Below are 16,529 nucleotides of genomic sequence, written 5' to 3'. Positions count from 1 at the left end.
CTCTCAAAAAATACGATGGACTCCAAAGAAGTTCAAACCAGCACAGTATGATTGTAACATCTTGAAATACTGACAGGACTGACTCCGCAAAGTACTTGAGCGACTTCTAGTTGTTTGAACAATCAATGTTTGATTGACTTAAAATGATGTCAAATATAGTGTTGTTAGATAGATAACTTATATACTATATTTTCAGGGGAAATTAAACAATATCTGCTAGCAATAATAATTCCAATTGGATCACATTCTTAGTAGGAAGCAATGTATTGTTTACTTGTAAATGAGTCAAATAAAATAAAAACAAACTAGAGTAGAATAATAAACAGGGTAATACTGATGAGAAACATCCAGGTAGCAGGCAGAATCTCTCCAACATCATGTCTCTCTGTTTTCAAGATATTCAAATCAACAAGCATACACCTGTGTTGCAGTTTGTTGTATTGTGGTATGAAATACTACTATGAGCCACGGACAGATCAGTGGTGGTGCATTAAACCATTGACCCAGGTGGGGTGAGACATTAAGACCAGCGTTGACCTTTTAATGTCTAAATTAACACATAAAATCAATTAGAACTTTTGGGTATAAAACTAGTTTCTTAATCCCATATATATATTTTTTCCAAATGTCTATATAATAAATAAACATGAAATGATTTCATTAGGGTTTCAGTAAATAGTTAAATGAATCTTATTAGATAAAAGAGTTTGGATTTACTGATGTAAAGGTTGCAAAAAGCATCCAATATATCTTTGTAATATATCCATTACAAATCTAGATGTCTTATGTTTCAATATGATGCGGAAAATAATAAATTATGACCTATGAAAATATAACTTTGTATTCCAAATGGACCTGAGCTGGATTTTTAAAGCCGTAATCAGACAAAACCATCACACCACACCATGGACGTACCACAGTTAAAGGCACAATTTTTTCCCCCTCTGGTAGCTTGTTTGTCACTCAAGGACTCCTGCTGCAGAGCTCATCAGAAGCTCCTAAAAAATAATCAGGACTTCAGAGCTTTGTCGTCATTCTAAGTAGAAGTGGTGGGATGGTTGTAGCACCCCTTCTTCAGTCCCAGATTGAGGCTTTAAAAATCTAGATAGACCTTTCTAATACTTTGAGAACACCCCTCCAGCTGCCCAGTGTAGCCTTTTACATCTAAATTCTTCCCAAACCTGACTTTAGATATGACGGTCATCTCAACACTGCATATTTTGTCTCTAGTGACTTGCCATGAACATACCTGCAAGTCCATCATTGTTTTGGGGGACAAAATGGGAGCGAAGCTGAAATAAACACTGACGTAGAGTTCCTGTGTACACAAATCCCTTTATGAGATGAACCATTTTCACTGGGGCTAAACATCTGACCAGGGGTGATGACCTGATGTCACTGGGGAGGGGAGTCCAGCTGTAGGGTTGAAAAATGATCTCACTGTTATGCCATTATTAGTGAGGAAAATAGATTAATTCACAGGAAAAAATAAATATTCTATTTTTAGGTAGGGGGCGGTACAAAAGTGCAAACAGACACTTAGAAGGAAACTCTCTTTGTCAGATGAACAGCTGTGTCTCCTTGAGAGCTTTGATAATCCACTTGTTCCGGCAGTGCCACTGATTGACGCCTGAGTGTCATGTGGGCCGGTGATGAAGGCCCAGCACCTCAGAGTCTCCTCAGATCCTGCAGGCGACGTTAGGTCAGTGCAGCTTGTGGTTTTCACTCCAAGTGTGTACACACACACAGACACACACACACACACTTCTTCTGAATGGGCAGCTTCACATCAAAAGTAACGTCACTAGAAGCAACTTTCCACTCTCAAGCTTTTCCACTGCAGAACTTGACGTCAAGTTTGACTTCCAAATGCCACAGCGCGCTGACGCCCACACGGCGGCAACGCAGAGGGAGATCTCAGCACCCTAATGTAGTTCACAGCGTTACCGAGTCAGCATATTTCGGAAGTCTGAAACACTGCCAGTCTGGTTTTGGGAATGTTGGTATTGCCTTTGCTGCTGTTGCGCCTGTTGCTGTTGTGCTTGCGGCAGTTGCTGTGCTTGCGGCTGCTGCTGCTGCTGCTGCTGCTGCTGCTGCTGGATGTATCCCACAGTGCCTTGCTGTGGGACATTAGTGGTGTGTAAGAATGTTGGAGTAGATCCACCGTGTACAAGTCCTTGAGTCATCTGTGGACACAAAAGGGAATATGAGTGGCCAGTTAACAAACGTTTTATCTGTGAAATTTTTCTTGAACTGCCAATCGAATCCTCAACGGAGATGCATAATAAATAGTGTATACATGAGTGCTCTCTCTGAATATGAAGATGCATTCTGCAGAATGTTAAATCATTACTAAACCTAAATATTCAGAGAGCTCCACAGTGTGACTCTCTAAATAAGCTGATGTGATATTCTCTTTGGCGTGTAGAGGGATTTAGGTAAGCTACTTATGAACTGTGAACACTATTTATCTGTGGTAAGGTTTTTTTTTAGGACTGGCTTGTGTTCTGGGCAAAGAGAAAATGATTCGCTATAACACGATTCAATGTCTGACCTGATGAATTTTAGATCACATCACAGCCTTGTTACAAGGCCGAGGTTTTAGAGTGATTGAAAATAAACCCGCTCTGTGGGAATTGCACAGTAGCTTGTTGCTGTGGTAACTAGGGATTCAGATGCAGTGTAATGCCTACAATTATCATAAATCAGTAAATATAAAGCCTTGGGTAATTACACTGAGCAGTATTATGCAACAATCACATCACAAATGACTGTAGTTAAAGTCAGAAAGTTGAGAGCGACGATTCGCACACACTGACTAAAGTTGCATCAGTACACAGCAGACGGGTGTCGTACCTGAAAGAACTGCTGGGGCTGCTGTAGCTGCAGGGAGTGCTGGGAAGCCTGAGGCTGAGTGTGGTAGGCTGACTGGGACTGGTTTGAGATGAAACTGTTGTGTGGGATCATTATGGGGGACGTGAAGACCGGGGAGGGCACAAGGACGGCGTTGCAGTTGACCTGCTGCATGGAGAAGGAAGGGGCGATGATCTGCTGCTCCAAGGTGTATCTGTGTGGAGGGCACAAAGAGGAACTCAGGCACAATATGAAACAACACCACACAAACACACACACACACACACACACACACACACACACACACACACACACACGCATCATTGAACAGTTCTCACATGGTTTGGGAGATGCCCATGTTGCACTGGGAAGGCTGCGTGGTGACACTGTTAGTGGGAACCAACGTCTGCATTGGCTGGTTGAGGAGCATCCTGTAGGAAATAAAACCTGTTAGTGGAAGAATGATGATGAAGAGCATGAGGTTTTCACCTTCACACCTTCCTCTAAAGTAGGTAGTGCGACGCATAAAAACACTTTTAATCAAGGAGCTGAAGTGTGTCTTTGATCTTTATTTCTGAAATGATTTGGCACTCAGATTTAAAATGAAAAAAAAAAAAATTCATGCTGATGTTAAATTTATTTCAATCAGTTTGACCAGTTGAAAGAAAATGTTTTCCCTGCTAACTGCTAACTCGTGTGCCGACAGTAGAAAACTGCATGCCATTGATAAAACTGCAGTGATCACCTGTGGTTTTGAGTATTTCATCATGTGAAACGTGTGTGTGTGTCTCTTTCAGAGCTCTCACCGTAGTTGTCCGTCTTGGCTGAACTCGCTGTCCGTGTGTCTTTGGTTTGAGTCCGGCAGAGACCTTGTGTTGGTCTGAGAGAACATCATGGGGTTGCTGTAGAAGGGCATCGTCAGGCTCGTGTTGGTCTGCACAGGCACACTCACCGACTGTGCCTGCCCGCTCCGCGCAATCCTCTGCTGGACCTGCAATGAAACAAAGGAAGTACACACAGCATGTAAAAACTATAGAACCCACCAGTCAAATTACATAAATATCTAATATGCCGATACTTCCTTCATACATGAAAATACATTATAATGAGGCAGAAGCAAAACCAGCCGTGTATTTTTGAGGTGATTATTAAACTCCAATAATTTTAACAATTTAGGTTTCAGGTTTCTGTGTGCTTGTTTGCAAGCAGCATAAGAAACTGAATACCAAGCTGTTGTGATGTTTATATCTTTCAATAAGAGACTGATATTAAGCTCTGAATCCATAACCTGCCTCCTGTTGTGTTGTGAGCACTGAAGCAGGCTTGTTGCTAATGACTGCAGGTTATTTGATTCAATATTATCCTCTTGTCATCAGGAGATTTCTGACAGTTGTACCTGTGACGAGGGTGAGCTGCTCTCTCTCAGGAGTGAGTGAGGGGATGAACTGTGGGCCCCGCAGGACGGTGGTTTAGGGTGCCCCGAGAGCTGCCTGATTACCCCTGACTGGCTCTGCTGGGCTGACCTGCCCGAGCCCTGCTGCTGGGCCTGGGGCTGGGTCTGCTGCTGGGCCTGGCCAAAGTCATTGTGGACAGGCTGCTGTATCAACATCTAACACACATTAACAGAAAATATTAATTTATCCTTCACTTAAAAAAAGCTTTTAATTTCTACTGTGACATTTCTTGAAAATGCCAGTTTATTATAAAAAAAGACTCACAATATGGCTCACATGCTATTCTGTTCAGTGTTTATTCCGTTTCAAAGTCACAGCAGCATGTCTGTGATGGCTGTATTTATATTTTGGTGAGGTAACAGGGAGTTCAGTTCAGCTTTTATTCTGACGAGCTAACTGTTAATCTGTTGCACAAAAATGTGTGTTTGTGTTCAGCTCATCTCATGTCGCGTTCACACGCAGGAGGCAATGACATTTGGCTACTTGTCTTTATTATACAAACACTCCCAGAGTCTCCTCTCTGTGCATGTCACAGGATGTGGGTCATGTCGTGGTTAGAATACTTGTGGCTGAACTGGTTGGTGCTGGCCTCTTGGTGGGGCCATTCCACCGTTACCGTGAGGGGTTAGGTAAGGTAAGCCTGCAATATAATGTCGACTTTCCTTAACAGCTGACATGTATATGCCTAATCATGTTTTATGCCTAGATTAAACTCTGTGACTACCTATTTCTTTAATGAAATGATGTGTTTTCCCAATGCAGACAACACTTCCTGTATTTTGTCTTCAAACCAAAAGATCCAAGTGTAGTGGATAAACATCGGAGCACAAGGTTCATTTCATTTTTACTCGAGGTTGTATGCCATGAGTAGTTTATGTCTTTTATCTTTGTGGGAGTGTTACCTGGAGATTAGTGAGGTGAAGCTTCTCCTTAATGTCGTGCAGCTCCTGCTGCTGCGTCTTAATGTCAGCTTGCAGAATGCGCGTCCTCTCCTCCAGCTGCTCCTTCAGCTGGTTCATTACACAGAGCTGAGGCTGCTGCAGCTGATACATGGACTGCTGCTGCTGCTGCTGTGTTTGCTGTTGCTGCTGTTGTGTTTGCTGTTGCTGGAAAGACATGATACAAAAAAAGCAGTTGGGAAAAGAGATGAGAAAAGCCTGGCAGTTTTCTTTTGTTCGTTTTTTCTCCTTTTTCTTCAGAAGAAGCAACTGTAAATGTGGCATATAAGGAGAAAATCAGTTGAGTCATATAATGGCTTGTGACGGTGAAAGCACATAAAGCTTCCCACTTTTTCTGTGAAATAGGTCAAAAACTGATATGGATGAGAGATTTCTTTGAGATATACTGCTTGTATATCTAGGAAAGCTGTAGGTGGAAAGCTACAACAACAACAAAAAAAAAACACATTTCAGATATAATCTTGATGCTTATTTCTTTTTCAACTGTCTCTCTCACTTGGCTTTTATAACACAATCTTTTAACTAGGCCTGGGGGCACTGTATGCACAAGCAACAGATGAAATAAACACATTCACAATAGGTGTCATAACAATATGACATTGTACACAAACAGAAGAGAGGAAGGCAACAGGCAGGAGAAGACGTCTAAACACTAACCATTGCGGAGTGCTTGCTGCAGGTAGGAGAAAGGGGGAGGCTCATTTGGGGGACGAGGTCAAAGGAATTTTGTCTTTGTGCCAAATTCTACAGGGGAAAATGACAAAGTTTTACAATTGAACACAATCTATGATCTGATGTCAACTTTGTGCAGTTGTTTCCCACTCACCATTTTATCTCCAGAGACAGACAGACACACGAGAACAATGTTTAAACTGACCTTTGAACTACTAGGTTGGAGTCTGGCAGATGTCTTCTCTGTACCAATGGAAGCAGACTGCCATGATGGTGTGCAGGCCTCTGTGTAGGAGTTAGCTGCTGCAGAAGAGACAACGGGTCACCTCTAAACACACTTTGATTATAGCAGACTGATGATATATTCATTTAGATCATCATCACTGGTTTTCTTTGTCAAATGACAGCTGACAACAAAGGCAAGATATCTTCAAGGTCTTCTGCCTCAGAGGCTACTGCCCTACCCTAACCCTAAACTGATGAGTATAAATGCACAAAATAGCCTTCAGATATTACCAGTTTACTACAAATTGTACTATATAATGCATATTAATATTTAATTCTATTTTTCTGTTTGATCATATTCACATATTTTACTTTTATGGGCAAATTACCTAAATTCCTAATTCCTACCTAAATTCTTCCTAAAGCATCGAAACCGATGTAGCAGAACCAGAGATATCATCTTTTTTATTCATCGCATTCACAATGGTGACACTTCGCATGCACTTCAGTCATGGACTCTGCTATTTTATGCTAGTAGCAGCTAATGTAGCCTCGAGCCACTAGCCTCAGCCAGAGATGAGGAGGGGGCTACAGAGGTCTGATCAGCTCCACACCTCCAGATTGTTTTTATTTTCAAACTTGTAGTCTTCAAACCTTTCTGAGGTAAAGGCAGAACAACTTATGAAATGCATTTCTTTCCTGGTTGTATAACATTACTGCTGATTCACTGGCCCTTGATTGCCACCTCATTCTGCCTCTGACTTAAACCCACAAACTGTGATGCATTCAGTGGATGTTTTTCTCATCGTAGCCGACGCAAAATGAAGAAACAGAAAAATCATCTGCTGACTATTTTGACAGATGCAGTTTTATGAGTATGTCTGTAAATAATGACGGTGGATAATATGTGTGGGCTAAGGGAAGACAACAGCAACTGTAATGAATCTGCTGCTGTGTATTGTTCATAAACATGCACATAGAAGTCAAGTGTTTCAGTACATTAGACGGTGGGTGGAGGAACAGCTGAAGTCAGAGAGACTGGAGGCTCAAACAAGCAGGGCACGCTAAAGTAAGGCTTGGAAACATTTCATCATAAACACATTGTCAGCCACAAATATATTGAGGTAGGCGTTTTATTGACTTCAGGTCTGCATAGTTATAGGGGTTTTACCTCTGATCTCAACTGTTGGGTTCGTCAGGTTTATTCTATTTGAATGATTTTATTCTAAATTAAAAAATGGATGATCTACCATGTGAATTATTTTGACCCAGTGAAAGCCTGAGCGTTACCACTGTTGCAGCAGTGAATAACAGCAGGAGTCACATTAGTTCCTTGGAAATAAGTGCCTTGGAAAGTGTCACCATCTATAATGTCTCAACAAGAGACCTTTTTCCCCCTCTACATTTAAATAACACAGCAGCTCCTGTAGCCACACAGGTGCAGGATTTCTGTACATATTGACCCGCTGTTGAGTGAGTTAGCACTTTAGGGAGCAGAGGATGACTCACATGCAGAGTCGGACAGCGCTGTGTGGGAGGACTTCCGGGAGCTGTGGGAGGATACCGAACGTGCACCGCTGTTTCTGTCCCGTGGAGGTTCCAGTGTGGAGCAGATGTCCAAGTACAGCTCCTGAGCCTAGAACATAGAGTAATGTTCGACACCAAGGGGTCAGATCTGAAGCTGACATAGAGACTGACCGTGTAAACGTCACATACTGTATGTTGAAGGGCGCGTGACTCTTACCTTCACTGAGGAGGGGGCTATCTCAGGTGGAGACAGCTCTTCGAAGCCAAACGCTCTCCTCCTTTCAGCTCGCACTTCAGCGTAACTGAAAAACAACACATAGAAAGATTACGTGTGACAATCCAACTTTATCTAAAGAAATTGTTATTTCATTCAATGCCTTACACACATCCCTAATCCCGGCACACTGACAAAGTGTACACATCCCTCCCTTTGAGGACCCCATGGTCCAACAGGCTCACCTGACAACAGTGTGAGTGCAGACAATGAACTCAGGTTTGGAGTTCCACTGGTGGTAAGTGATGTAGTAGTGAGTCTGCAACCAAATCCACTGCTGACCTTTGGTCAGAAAGCGATAGTAGCAGGATTTACCCTTTCCACACTGCATTACTGAGGAGAGAAAAACAAAGCGAACATCAGTGCTGTGTTCAGGTGTCACAGGTCAAGGCTTGTTCTGTGCATTCGTACAGTGGAAGCAATTTTACAGAGATGGATTCCTGCATCTGGTGGTGGTGAAGGCGGTGAGAAGCAACGGACAGAGAAGAGTTACTTACGCTGCTTATGACACTGAGCTATGAGCTCCAGGTCATCCACATGATAGTAATCATAGCCAGAAGTTCCAAGAACCTCAAAGGGTAAATAGCCTATGATCGGGGAAGCTCTGAAACAACAAAAGAAGATGATAAACATGTGAGCAGGACAAATACTTGCTAAAAAATCTGAACAGCTGATTGATAGGAGAAGGAATCATAAATATGTCTTACCTGTGGTCTAAAAACAGGAACTTCCATTCAAGGCTGTGTCTGGATGTAAATTCATCACACGGATCTTCCACATTACACAAATCCTGAACACGAATAAAGTCACAGAGTGAGAAAGATTTCACAGCAAAGCAAGGAATTACCAGTCTTATAATGTTCTCTTTTTGCCAAGGTAGTTGAGAGATTTGATATACTCCTGGTATATACTATTGTATACTATACTGTTGGTATACTGCTTTTACTATGAAACATATCTCAAAATGTACAGTATGCAAAGTTCAGCTGCTCTGGCATCAAGCATGTAGTGCCTGACAATGTTGTTTACATGTAAGCATCTTGTAATCACATTTGTCTGCGTCACAGTTTGCAGGCTCTGCTGTAACCTTGAACATTCAAGTATATTGTGAACAAAAGCTTACGACAACTGAAACTCAAAAGCTGCAGATTGAAACCAGTATTTGCAATGGATTCGTCTTGTGTCTGAGGATCTGAGGGGAAAAATATTCCATGCCATATGGTCCAGACTTTACTGTTACAGTCATTCCATCTGGCAAATCAGTGTAATCAGTGTCTTTTAACATTTTGGAATAAGTAGTGGGGGAGAGTTGACGCCTGTCCAATGGATCTGGTTCTTCTGGCACTTTTGCTCTCTGAGCTGCAGCACATTTTAAGGCAGAAGAAATCATAGTGAAAAGTCACGTTGCCTTTGATTTTTTTTGATTTTTTTATAAACACCTTTTGTGGACTTCCCTTAGCATCCATGCTATTCATAACATACTATTTGCACTCTCATAAATGCAAATAAATGTGTGCCATTTTCTAACTTTCCTTTCATGTTTGGAAAGGGCAGAGGTAAGTATAAAACTGTTACTGTGATCTGAGTTGATCTCAACATCACAAGCTCTCAGAAAGGTTACAGGAGAACAAACGTGACTTTAATTTACTCCAACAACTTGCCAAGCGTCCAGATTTCAACTTTGAACCTTCGGGATCAGATGTGTCCAAATGATGTACTCTGCTGGAACGTACACGGTGTGCCAGAAGAAGAGATCTCCAGAGTTAACATGGACCAGTACGTGTGATATCCCAGACAACCCCCCCCCCCCCCCTCTCATGCCACAGACCATAGCTCATTGCTGTCATGGCAATCTTGATTATTGTTGTTTTCAGCACCACCTGTTTTATTCCTTTGAGAGTAATGACGCGACACACTTGCAGCACACGAAACTGAGAAACAAAAAGGCACAAGTTTTAAGATCCGAGCCGGTCTCACCTTTAGAAACTGTGGAGTGACTAATCGTACAGTCGCAATGAGGCAGACCTGCTCCTCCAGCGATGACTGCAGGCTTCTTGGTAACGTCAGTTCAAGCCCGTTACAAGAAGATGTAGGCACTGTGTGACAGAGGACGAGGCACATAGAGGCATACAGTTGGTTGTGACTTCTTGATTTTATCCCATGAAAAAGAACTACCTTCCTTTCTACCTTTTTTCCCCATTCAAATGTTAAATCAATGCTAAATTAAGAGGATTCTGGACCTTAACCACACTGTTTACTAATGCACACATTTGAAGTCTTTTAAACAAGGAGATAATAATAATAATAATAATAATAATAATAATAATAAATAAATAATAATCCTTACCATTGTTATGAAACTTGAAATCTCCAACAAACTTGACATACTCATATACAGGCGGTTCCTTTGGGTCAATGTTACTTCTGGCTAGATGACAACAAAATTCAATATGTGCCTCACCTGAAAAACAAGAGTACAATTCATATGAAACCTTGTATTCATCACACTTCAACAGATCAGACAATGGATAATGTTCGCTATTATGTGAGGGTTACGGCATAATGCTTATGTCATATTTTAATACAGTCATTAGTATATTTCTTACATCCATTGCGAGAGTCAAAGAAGCAGATTTAAGGTCTGACAGCATAACGGATGCACTTTAAGCTTCCCAAGTGAAGGAGAAACGTACTAATGGAACACTTTGACCTCGAGAAGACTTTTGAATTTCCTACAAAATGTATTATGGAAGTGTGCATAATTTGCTTCAGGCAGCTGATTATTATTCCACAGAAGCTCCAAAATCGAAAAGGTTTTTTGGGTAGACACACAAAGGTAGTTTGGGCATTACTTGAAGAGGCCTTTTAAGTGAATTCAGCCAATGGATGGAAAAAAGCTTGTGTACCATGATTCAGCATAATGAATCAATCATTTTTGCTTAAAAGCCAGGAAATGCATTTTCATGCAAGAAAGACAAAAGATGGATGTCTCTTTTGAAAATGTGCCCAAGAGACGATGATCACTCCAGACATGGCAGTGTGACAGTTTGCTATTTAGGCTTCTAAGGATAGACCGAGACACCAGCCACTCTCTTCCTCAGAAAAGCCCAATAGTAAAACAGGATTAAGGTCAGCGTCTTGAGCCCCATATACTACATTGCTTTGGATTACTGTGCTAACATAGAAGTGATTTAAAGTCTTAACTATGATACTAAGCTAGCTCCTATTATTAGCTAAAAGGCTAATTATAGATGCACACTAATCAGCAATCCAATAAACTTTGGACCCCATTCAGCAACCTGCTCTATATATAAACAGTTTGATGTTATCAGTGTCAAAACAATCTTTGGAGACGTTCTGAAACTTTGACTTGTTAGACTGATATCAAGAGTCAAGTGTTGTTTTTGTATTTCAGACAAAGACCTCATTACAAGAGAAAAATGACACTGACTATCATGTGTTGAGTATTTCTCCCACATACTGAACTTCTGACCTCCTGACATGGGAGACAACCGGTGTTAAGAAGCAGATGGGGGCCAGACGTGCGCAGAGAGGCCGCCCAGCAGGATACTCACTGTCCATGAAGTCAGCAGCAATGGGGTCAGTCATCAGCATGTGGGATGATAGCAGCTTATACACCTCCCCGTGTTCCCGCTCCGGGAGGAAATTCAAGATATTTTGGTCCACCATATCTGACTGGTGCAAAAGGAGAGACGTATGATGGTGAGTCTTTTGGGGAGTATGTCATATGCAGACACATGTGACATAATCAAACATGCCTATGGGAGTTTTGAAGTAATTGATAATAGTAATTGATTTTCATTCATTACAAACGTTAAAAAAAAAATCTCCTTCCAACATGTCTTGGATCAGATCAGGTGAATTGCAGAGTTAAATACTGGCCAATAAATATCAGTAAACATATAACTGGTCTGTTTCTAATCAAGCTGCATTTATACTCAGGTGGCAACATGCTGTGGACAGACAAATATGTTTGGATGAGCCTGAAGCCGAGGTTAGCGAAAACAAAAAAGAAATACAAAGGACAACAAAACAATGCAGTGTTGACAGGAGAATAAAAGTAACTAATTGAAGCTTTCTCACTTACCGGTAAATGGCCAATAAGTGAAGACACACTGTCAGATACGTATATGATGTTCCCATCTGTAGTTAATGCTACCAAGAAACCATCTAGGGCCTGTAAGAAGAGAGAGAGAAAGTGGGCATTTTGACAAGGTGGTTATGAAGTGTTACAGTACTCTAGTACTCTGCAATTATATTGACATGTGTTTATGTGCTGTTATTTACTTTTTTGGTGCCCTATTTGCCACAAAGTGCCTCCTCTACTCCTACCATGGTCAGGGAGTTCTTACATTCCCAACAATGCTTTTAGATAACCAATTGGAAAAAGGTATGAACCTGAACAACCGTGAAAATATAATTCAGCTGAAAATTTCATTCTCATTATGTCATCTTGCCCGGCTCTCCACAGGCATTTCAGGGAGAATGTTTCCTTTTTTTAGTATCAATATTAGTCAGTGTCAGAGCTTAAATCGACTTTGGCTGTTCCACAAACACATCCTCCTGAGCTTTACCTCCAGCATTAGCTGAGTGAACTCCTCATTACTGAGGAACGAAGGCTTCCAGTCCTGTCTCACATCACAAGTTTCATTCTGTGCAGTCATGTCTGAAAAAGACACAGGCGAGGATTAAGTCTATTAAATGATAGAAACTTCGAATTCTGCCTGAGAAGAAGTGTGTTAGTAACTGAAATACAGAGGAAAACATATAAAGGTGTGTCTAAACAATTCTAATACAGTCAACATTTTTCAAACAAACAATAGGTGCTGTATAAAGACTACGGTACATTTCACTACCTTTCTGTTTCTGCAAGAAGTCAATAGTCCTCTGCAATATGGTGGACTTGTCCATCTTGCGCGGATGGCCTTGACCCTGCAGCATGGTGCACAGCTCCTTGATGAGCACATTGAATTGGTCTCTCCTCTTCTTTTCCGATTTGTTACGAGATGCCCTTCAGCAACGAGAACAATTCTAAATCAGTGGAATTACGGGTGGAAGCTCAGCCAATCAGGCAACTTTCCCAACAAAAGCTGGACTGCAAGGACACACTCGGTTGCAGACCGAAAAAAGAATAAAAACAGTTCACCAGTTCAACAGACAATGGAACAGGGACAGTGACAGAAACGAGAGGCCACTAGCAGCAGCACAGTCCTGAAAACTAGTTTGTCTAGCTTATCTGTGGGTAAAATAACGATGTTATAAAGACAGAGCAAACAGACAATTACAGATTAGGTCATGAACTCAGCCTACTTGTTAACTTTCATCTTGTTTCCTTACTAATTAATTGAATCAAGTGACTATGAGTGTGGTGTGAAATGGGTCACTCCAACTCTGCAATACAACAGAGCCTTTTAGCCTCTTTTAGCTCACTGTTCCCACACATTTACTGTATGGTTAAGTGACAGCTGTTTTCAGTAAACAAGCTCTGATAAACCCCACTGTACTTTGTCTGCCTGCTGCACACCAAACAGCAGGCAGACAAAGTTAACGACCAGCTGAACCAAAGAGTCAAGCTAGCAAGCTGAAGACTGAGATATTTTTCTCAGGAGTTGGTGGAGACAAAAAGGTAAAAAAAAAAAAAAAAACAGTAAATATTGGATTAACATTCAACAGGTGGCCAAAACTGAATGTTACTCCATTACTCCATGTCTGTTAGATGTGCAGGTAAGCTCTTTGCTATCACGTTAGCCATAACAAGTTAGGTCTGCATGTCTGTCAGCTTGTTTTGGATTTCCTCTGCCCCTTGTGCCCAAAAGTGCCGCAGTAATGCAGCTTTCATAAGAGAAAGAATTAAGTTTGTGATTTGAGATGGCTCTTTTAATATCAACCAATCTGGAATATTTTAGAGCATTCCCATCTACCATTTTAACGGATTCAAGGTTTGTGTAATTAGCAATGTATTTCTACAAATTACACATTTCATCAAGAGCAGGCATTTTGGAGGAACTGGGACAAAGAGATTAGATATAGCTTCCCCGTCATTAAGGTCAGCAATCATAAAAAGACGACATGGAGATTTTTTTTCATATACATTAGAGAAACTGTTCCAGACAAAAGATAGGAAATATTACACCTGGAGCTGTTCCACTGGGAAAGAATTGAACTCTCCTATCAACAGTATAAAAAACTAACTCATTCTAAAAAAGACATAATACATTATAATAGACAGCCGGAAGGAAGCAGGAGCAAAAGGTGACAAAAAGTAATCATCACCTGTGAATGGAGTTTTACCTGAATTATGCAGATTTTTTTTAATCTAAAGTTATGCTCAGACAGCCTTTCATTTTCATGGACTTCATGCTTAACAATAATGTCACACTGAAGCTTAAAGTTTCTTTAAAATGATTAAACTACCACCAAAGATACGTTTTCCATCCCCATTACTGAAGGAGCAGAGAGAGAAACTACAAATGAATTTAGTGAAGCTGTAACTAAATTAAAATGTCAAAGCCCTATATATGTACATATACTAATATACTGTATGTACAGTCAGATACAAGTCCAGACATCCAAACATAAACATATACTCAAGGCTGAGTACCTTTTTGCCCTGTCTTTCTCATCTTCATCCATTAAATCGTCCACGCAGCTGTTGGTGCTGGAAAACAGAGGGTGAACAAGGTAAATGTATGTCAACGTTTTTTTGATAATGTAAAAGTGTCAGCAGACATGGCTGAGATCAGATAATAGCATGGTATATCTACATTTTGGCACGATACATTGTTGACCCCTTTACAACAGGCCTTTTTCACAGCCGACATTTTGACTTGTCACAATAGGAAAAGCACATGTGGGGGAAAGAGCTCATTCAGCGGTTACCACCAATTAGTCAGACCAACTCAGGAGGAGACTGTGGCTGTGATCCCACTGGCTACATCTATCTGCACTTTCCACTGTTAATGCCATGATTCTGTTTGAATAACCCGGTAACCCTGTTGAAGTGCCTTGTTTTTCTCTCCATATTGAAACAGGGCACTGTGGCATGTAAACGTCCTGCTCCATATACATATTCTCGGTTTATGCTGTCTGCTCACACTGAGGCTCACACAGTTTGATAATAACAAGAAACATAGCAGCAAGTTTAACCTGTGGAATCACGTTTATGTCACTTGTATCAGAAGACACCTTATGCTTAAGAGCAGAGGGAGGGCTTAGCCAGCAGCCAATGTTATTGTTTATTACATTATTGCCAGTAGACATTCACTATCTGAGGCCAGAACAGCATGTGTGGACTTTTCATTAATGGCGGTTCAGGTTCATTAATGGCAACAGAGATAATCAGTCACAAAGCATTGAGGTTTATGTAAACAGCTTCACCTAAATAAGACTTTATGGCCAGTAGCAAGTTACTCTGTCCACGTTACTCCAGCCACAAATACCCAATTAACTTTTGAAATTACATTTTACATTTACAGATTGCAAGAAGACACCTGTTTTTTCTTTAATACATTGAAATAAAGCAATACTTAAATGGTGGTACTGGTAAGAGGTGTACAGTTACTATGTTACTGAAGTTTCTTCAGGTTTGTTCCCCATTAAAGGTTTTTTTTGGGGGAGTTTTCAAAATTGAGGGTTTGAGGATAGACGGTGTCATATGCTGTACAGATTGTAAAGCCCCTTGAGGCAAATTTGTGATTTGCTCCTACATGAAATGTACCATATAAAGCCTTTATAAATGGAAGAGGACATTAAGTGGTATGAGATACAGTGCATCATAGAAACTGCAGGTAAAACTAAGAGCAAGCAGAGGACAAGTCAGAAACAAGAGGTGTTCTTGTATTCCACATTCTGTGTGTGAGTGTGACTCTTAGTTTTATGTTAGTTCAATATTAACAAAGCCACACAGTGATTCATTAAAATGCTTCATTACCCTCTGCAGATGTAAGTGCTTTGATCACATCTGTGAGAAATGTTCTTTGCTCTGCAGATGGCATTGCAAACGTATATGTATCTAAAAATGGTAGCACACTGCAGCTCAAACTGGTTATGCAATGTGCATGAGACAGATGTCTTCAATTATTCAGAGCATAAATTTACTAAACGAATTCTTAGAATGTGTTTTTACACTTGTGCTTATTTAATATAAACCCTTGTGCCTTGCAGTATTATATACTGACATTAAAGTTTGCCGAATGCCTAATTCTTCTCAGAAATCACTTTCACTTTCCCCCATACACTTGTCTCTTATCATTTTATTCCGTAATCCATATTCAACCCACGCTCTCATCCATTTCTCTTCAACAGTAACTTTGCCACAGTTTGACTGAAAAACCTTTTTGTGACGAGCAGCTCAGCTCCCTTTTTTTTAACCACCATTTATTTCACAGAGATAACAATAGATCTGTGGTGGGAATGTTTTTTAGACAGAGTTCTGATGGTGCTCAACTGATGAATGAAAAAACTATGCCAACCATCAAAATATTAAATAGTGTTAGAGGGAGGTATATTAAGGAGAAAATTACAAAAACTGTTTCAGTCATCTTG

General features: G+C 40.7%; 1 protein-coding gene across 1 annotated transcript; it reads right to left on the bottom strand.

Annotated features, from left to right (window-relative positions):
• Positions 1-1,943: 1,943 nt before the first annotated feature.
• On the bottom strand, positions 1,944-14,633 carry npas2 (neuronal PAS domain protein 2). Its single transcript, XM_070916799.1, has 20 exons — positions 14,587-14,633; positions 12,842-12,996; positions 12,560-12,651; positions 12,073-12,162; positions 11,540-11,660; positions 10,312-10,425; positions 9,942-10,060; positions 8,672-8,754; positions 8,462-8,568; positions 8,150-8,297; positions 7,908-7,992; positions 7,673-7,799; positions 6,144-6,241; positions 5,924-6,010; positions 5,210-5,413; positions 4,250-4,462; positions 3,660-3,844; positions 3,192-3,284; positions 2,857-3,067; positions 1,944-2,186 (listed from the first exon to the last, which is right to left on the bottom strand). The coding sequence occupies exons 1-20, from the start codon at positions 14,616-14,618 to the stop codon at positions 1,944-1,946; spliced, it is 2,607 nt and encodes an 868-aa protein (XP_070772900.1). The 5' UTR covers positions 14,619-14,633.
• Positions 14,634-16,529: the final 1,896 nt, after the last annotated feature.

The sequence above is a fragment of the Enoplosus armatus genome, chromosome 13, assembly GCF_043641665.1.
Source record: "Enoplosus armatus isolate fEnoArm2 chromosome 13, fEnoArm2.hap1, whole genome shotgun sequence".
In the NCBI taxonomy this organism is placed as follows: Eukaryota; Metazoa; Chordata; class Actinopteri; order Centrarchiformes; family Enoplosidae; genus Enoplosus; species Enoplosus armatus.
This window is presented reverse-complemented; position numbering and strand designations above follow the sequence as displayed.

Coding starts and splice junctions, on each gene's coding strand:
- npas2 (XM_070916799.1), bottom strand. CDS start 14,618: ATGGATGAAGATGAGAAAGACAGGGCAAAAAG. Junction 7,800..7,907: donor TAGCCCCCTCCTCAGTGAAG/GTAAGAGTCACG, acceptor TCTATGTTCTAG/GCTCAGGAGCTGTACTTGGA. Junction 2,187..2,856: donor AGCCCCAGCAGTTCTTTCAG/GTACGACACCCG, acceptor TTGTGTCCACAG/ATGACTCAAGGACTTGTACA.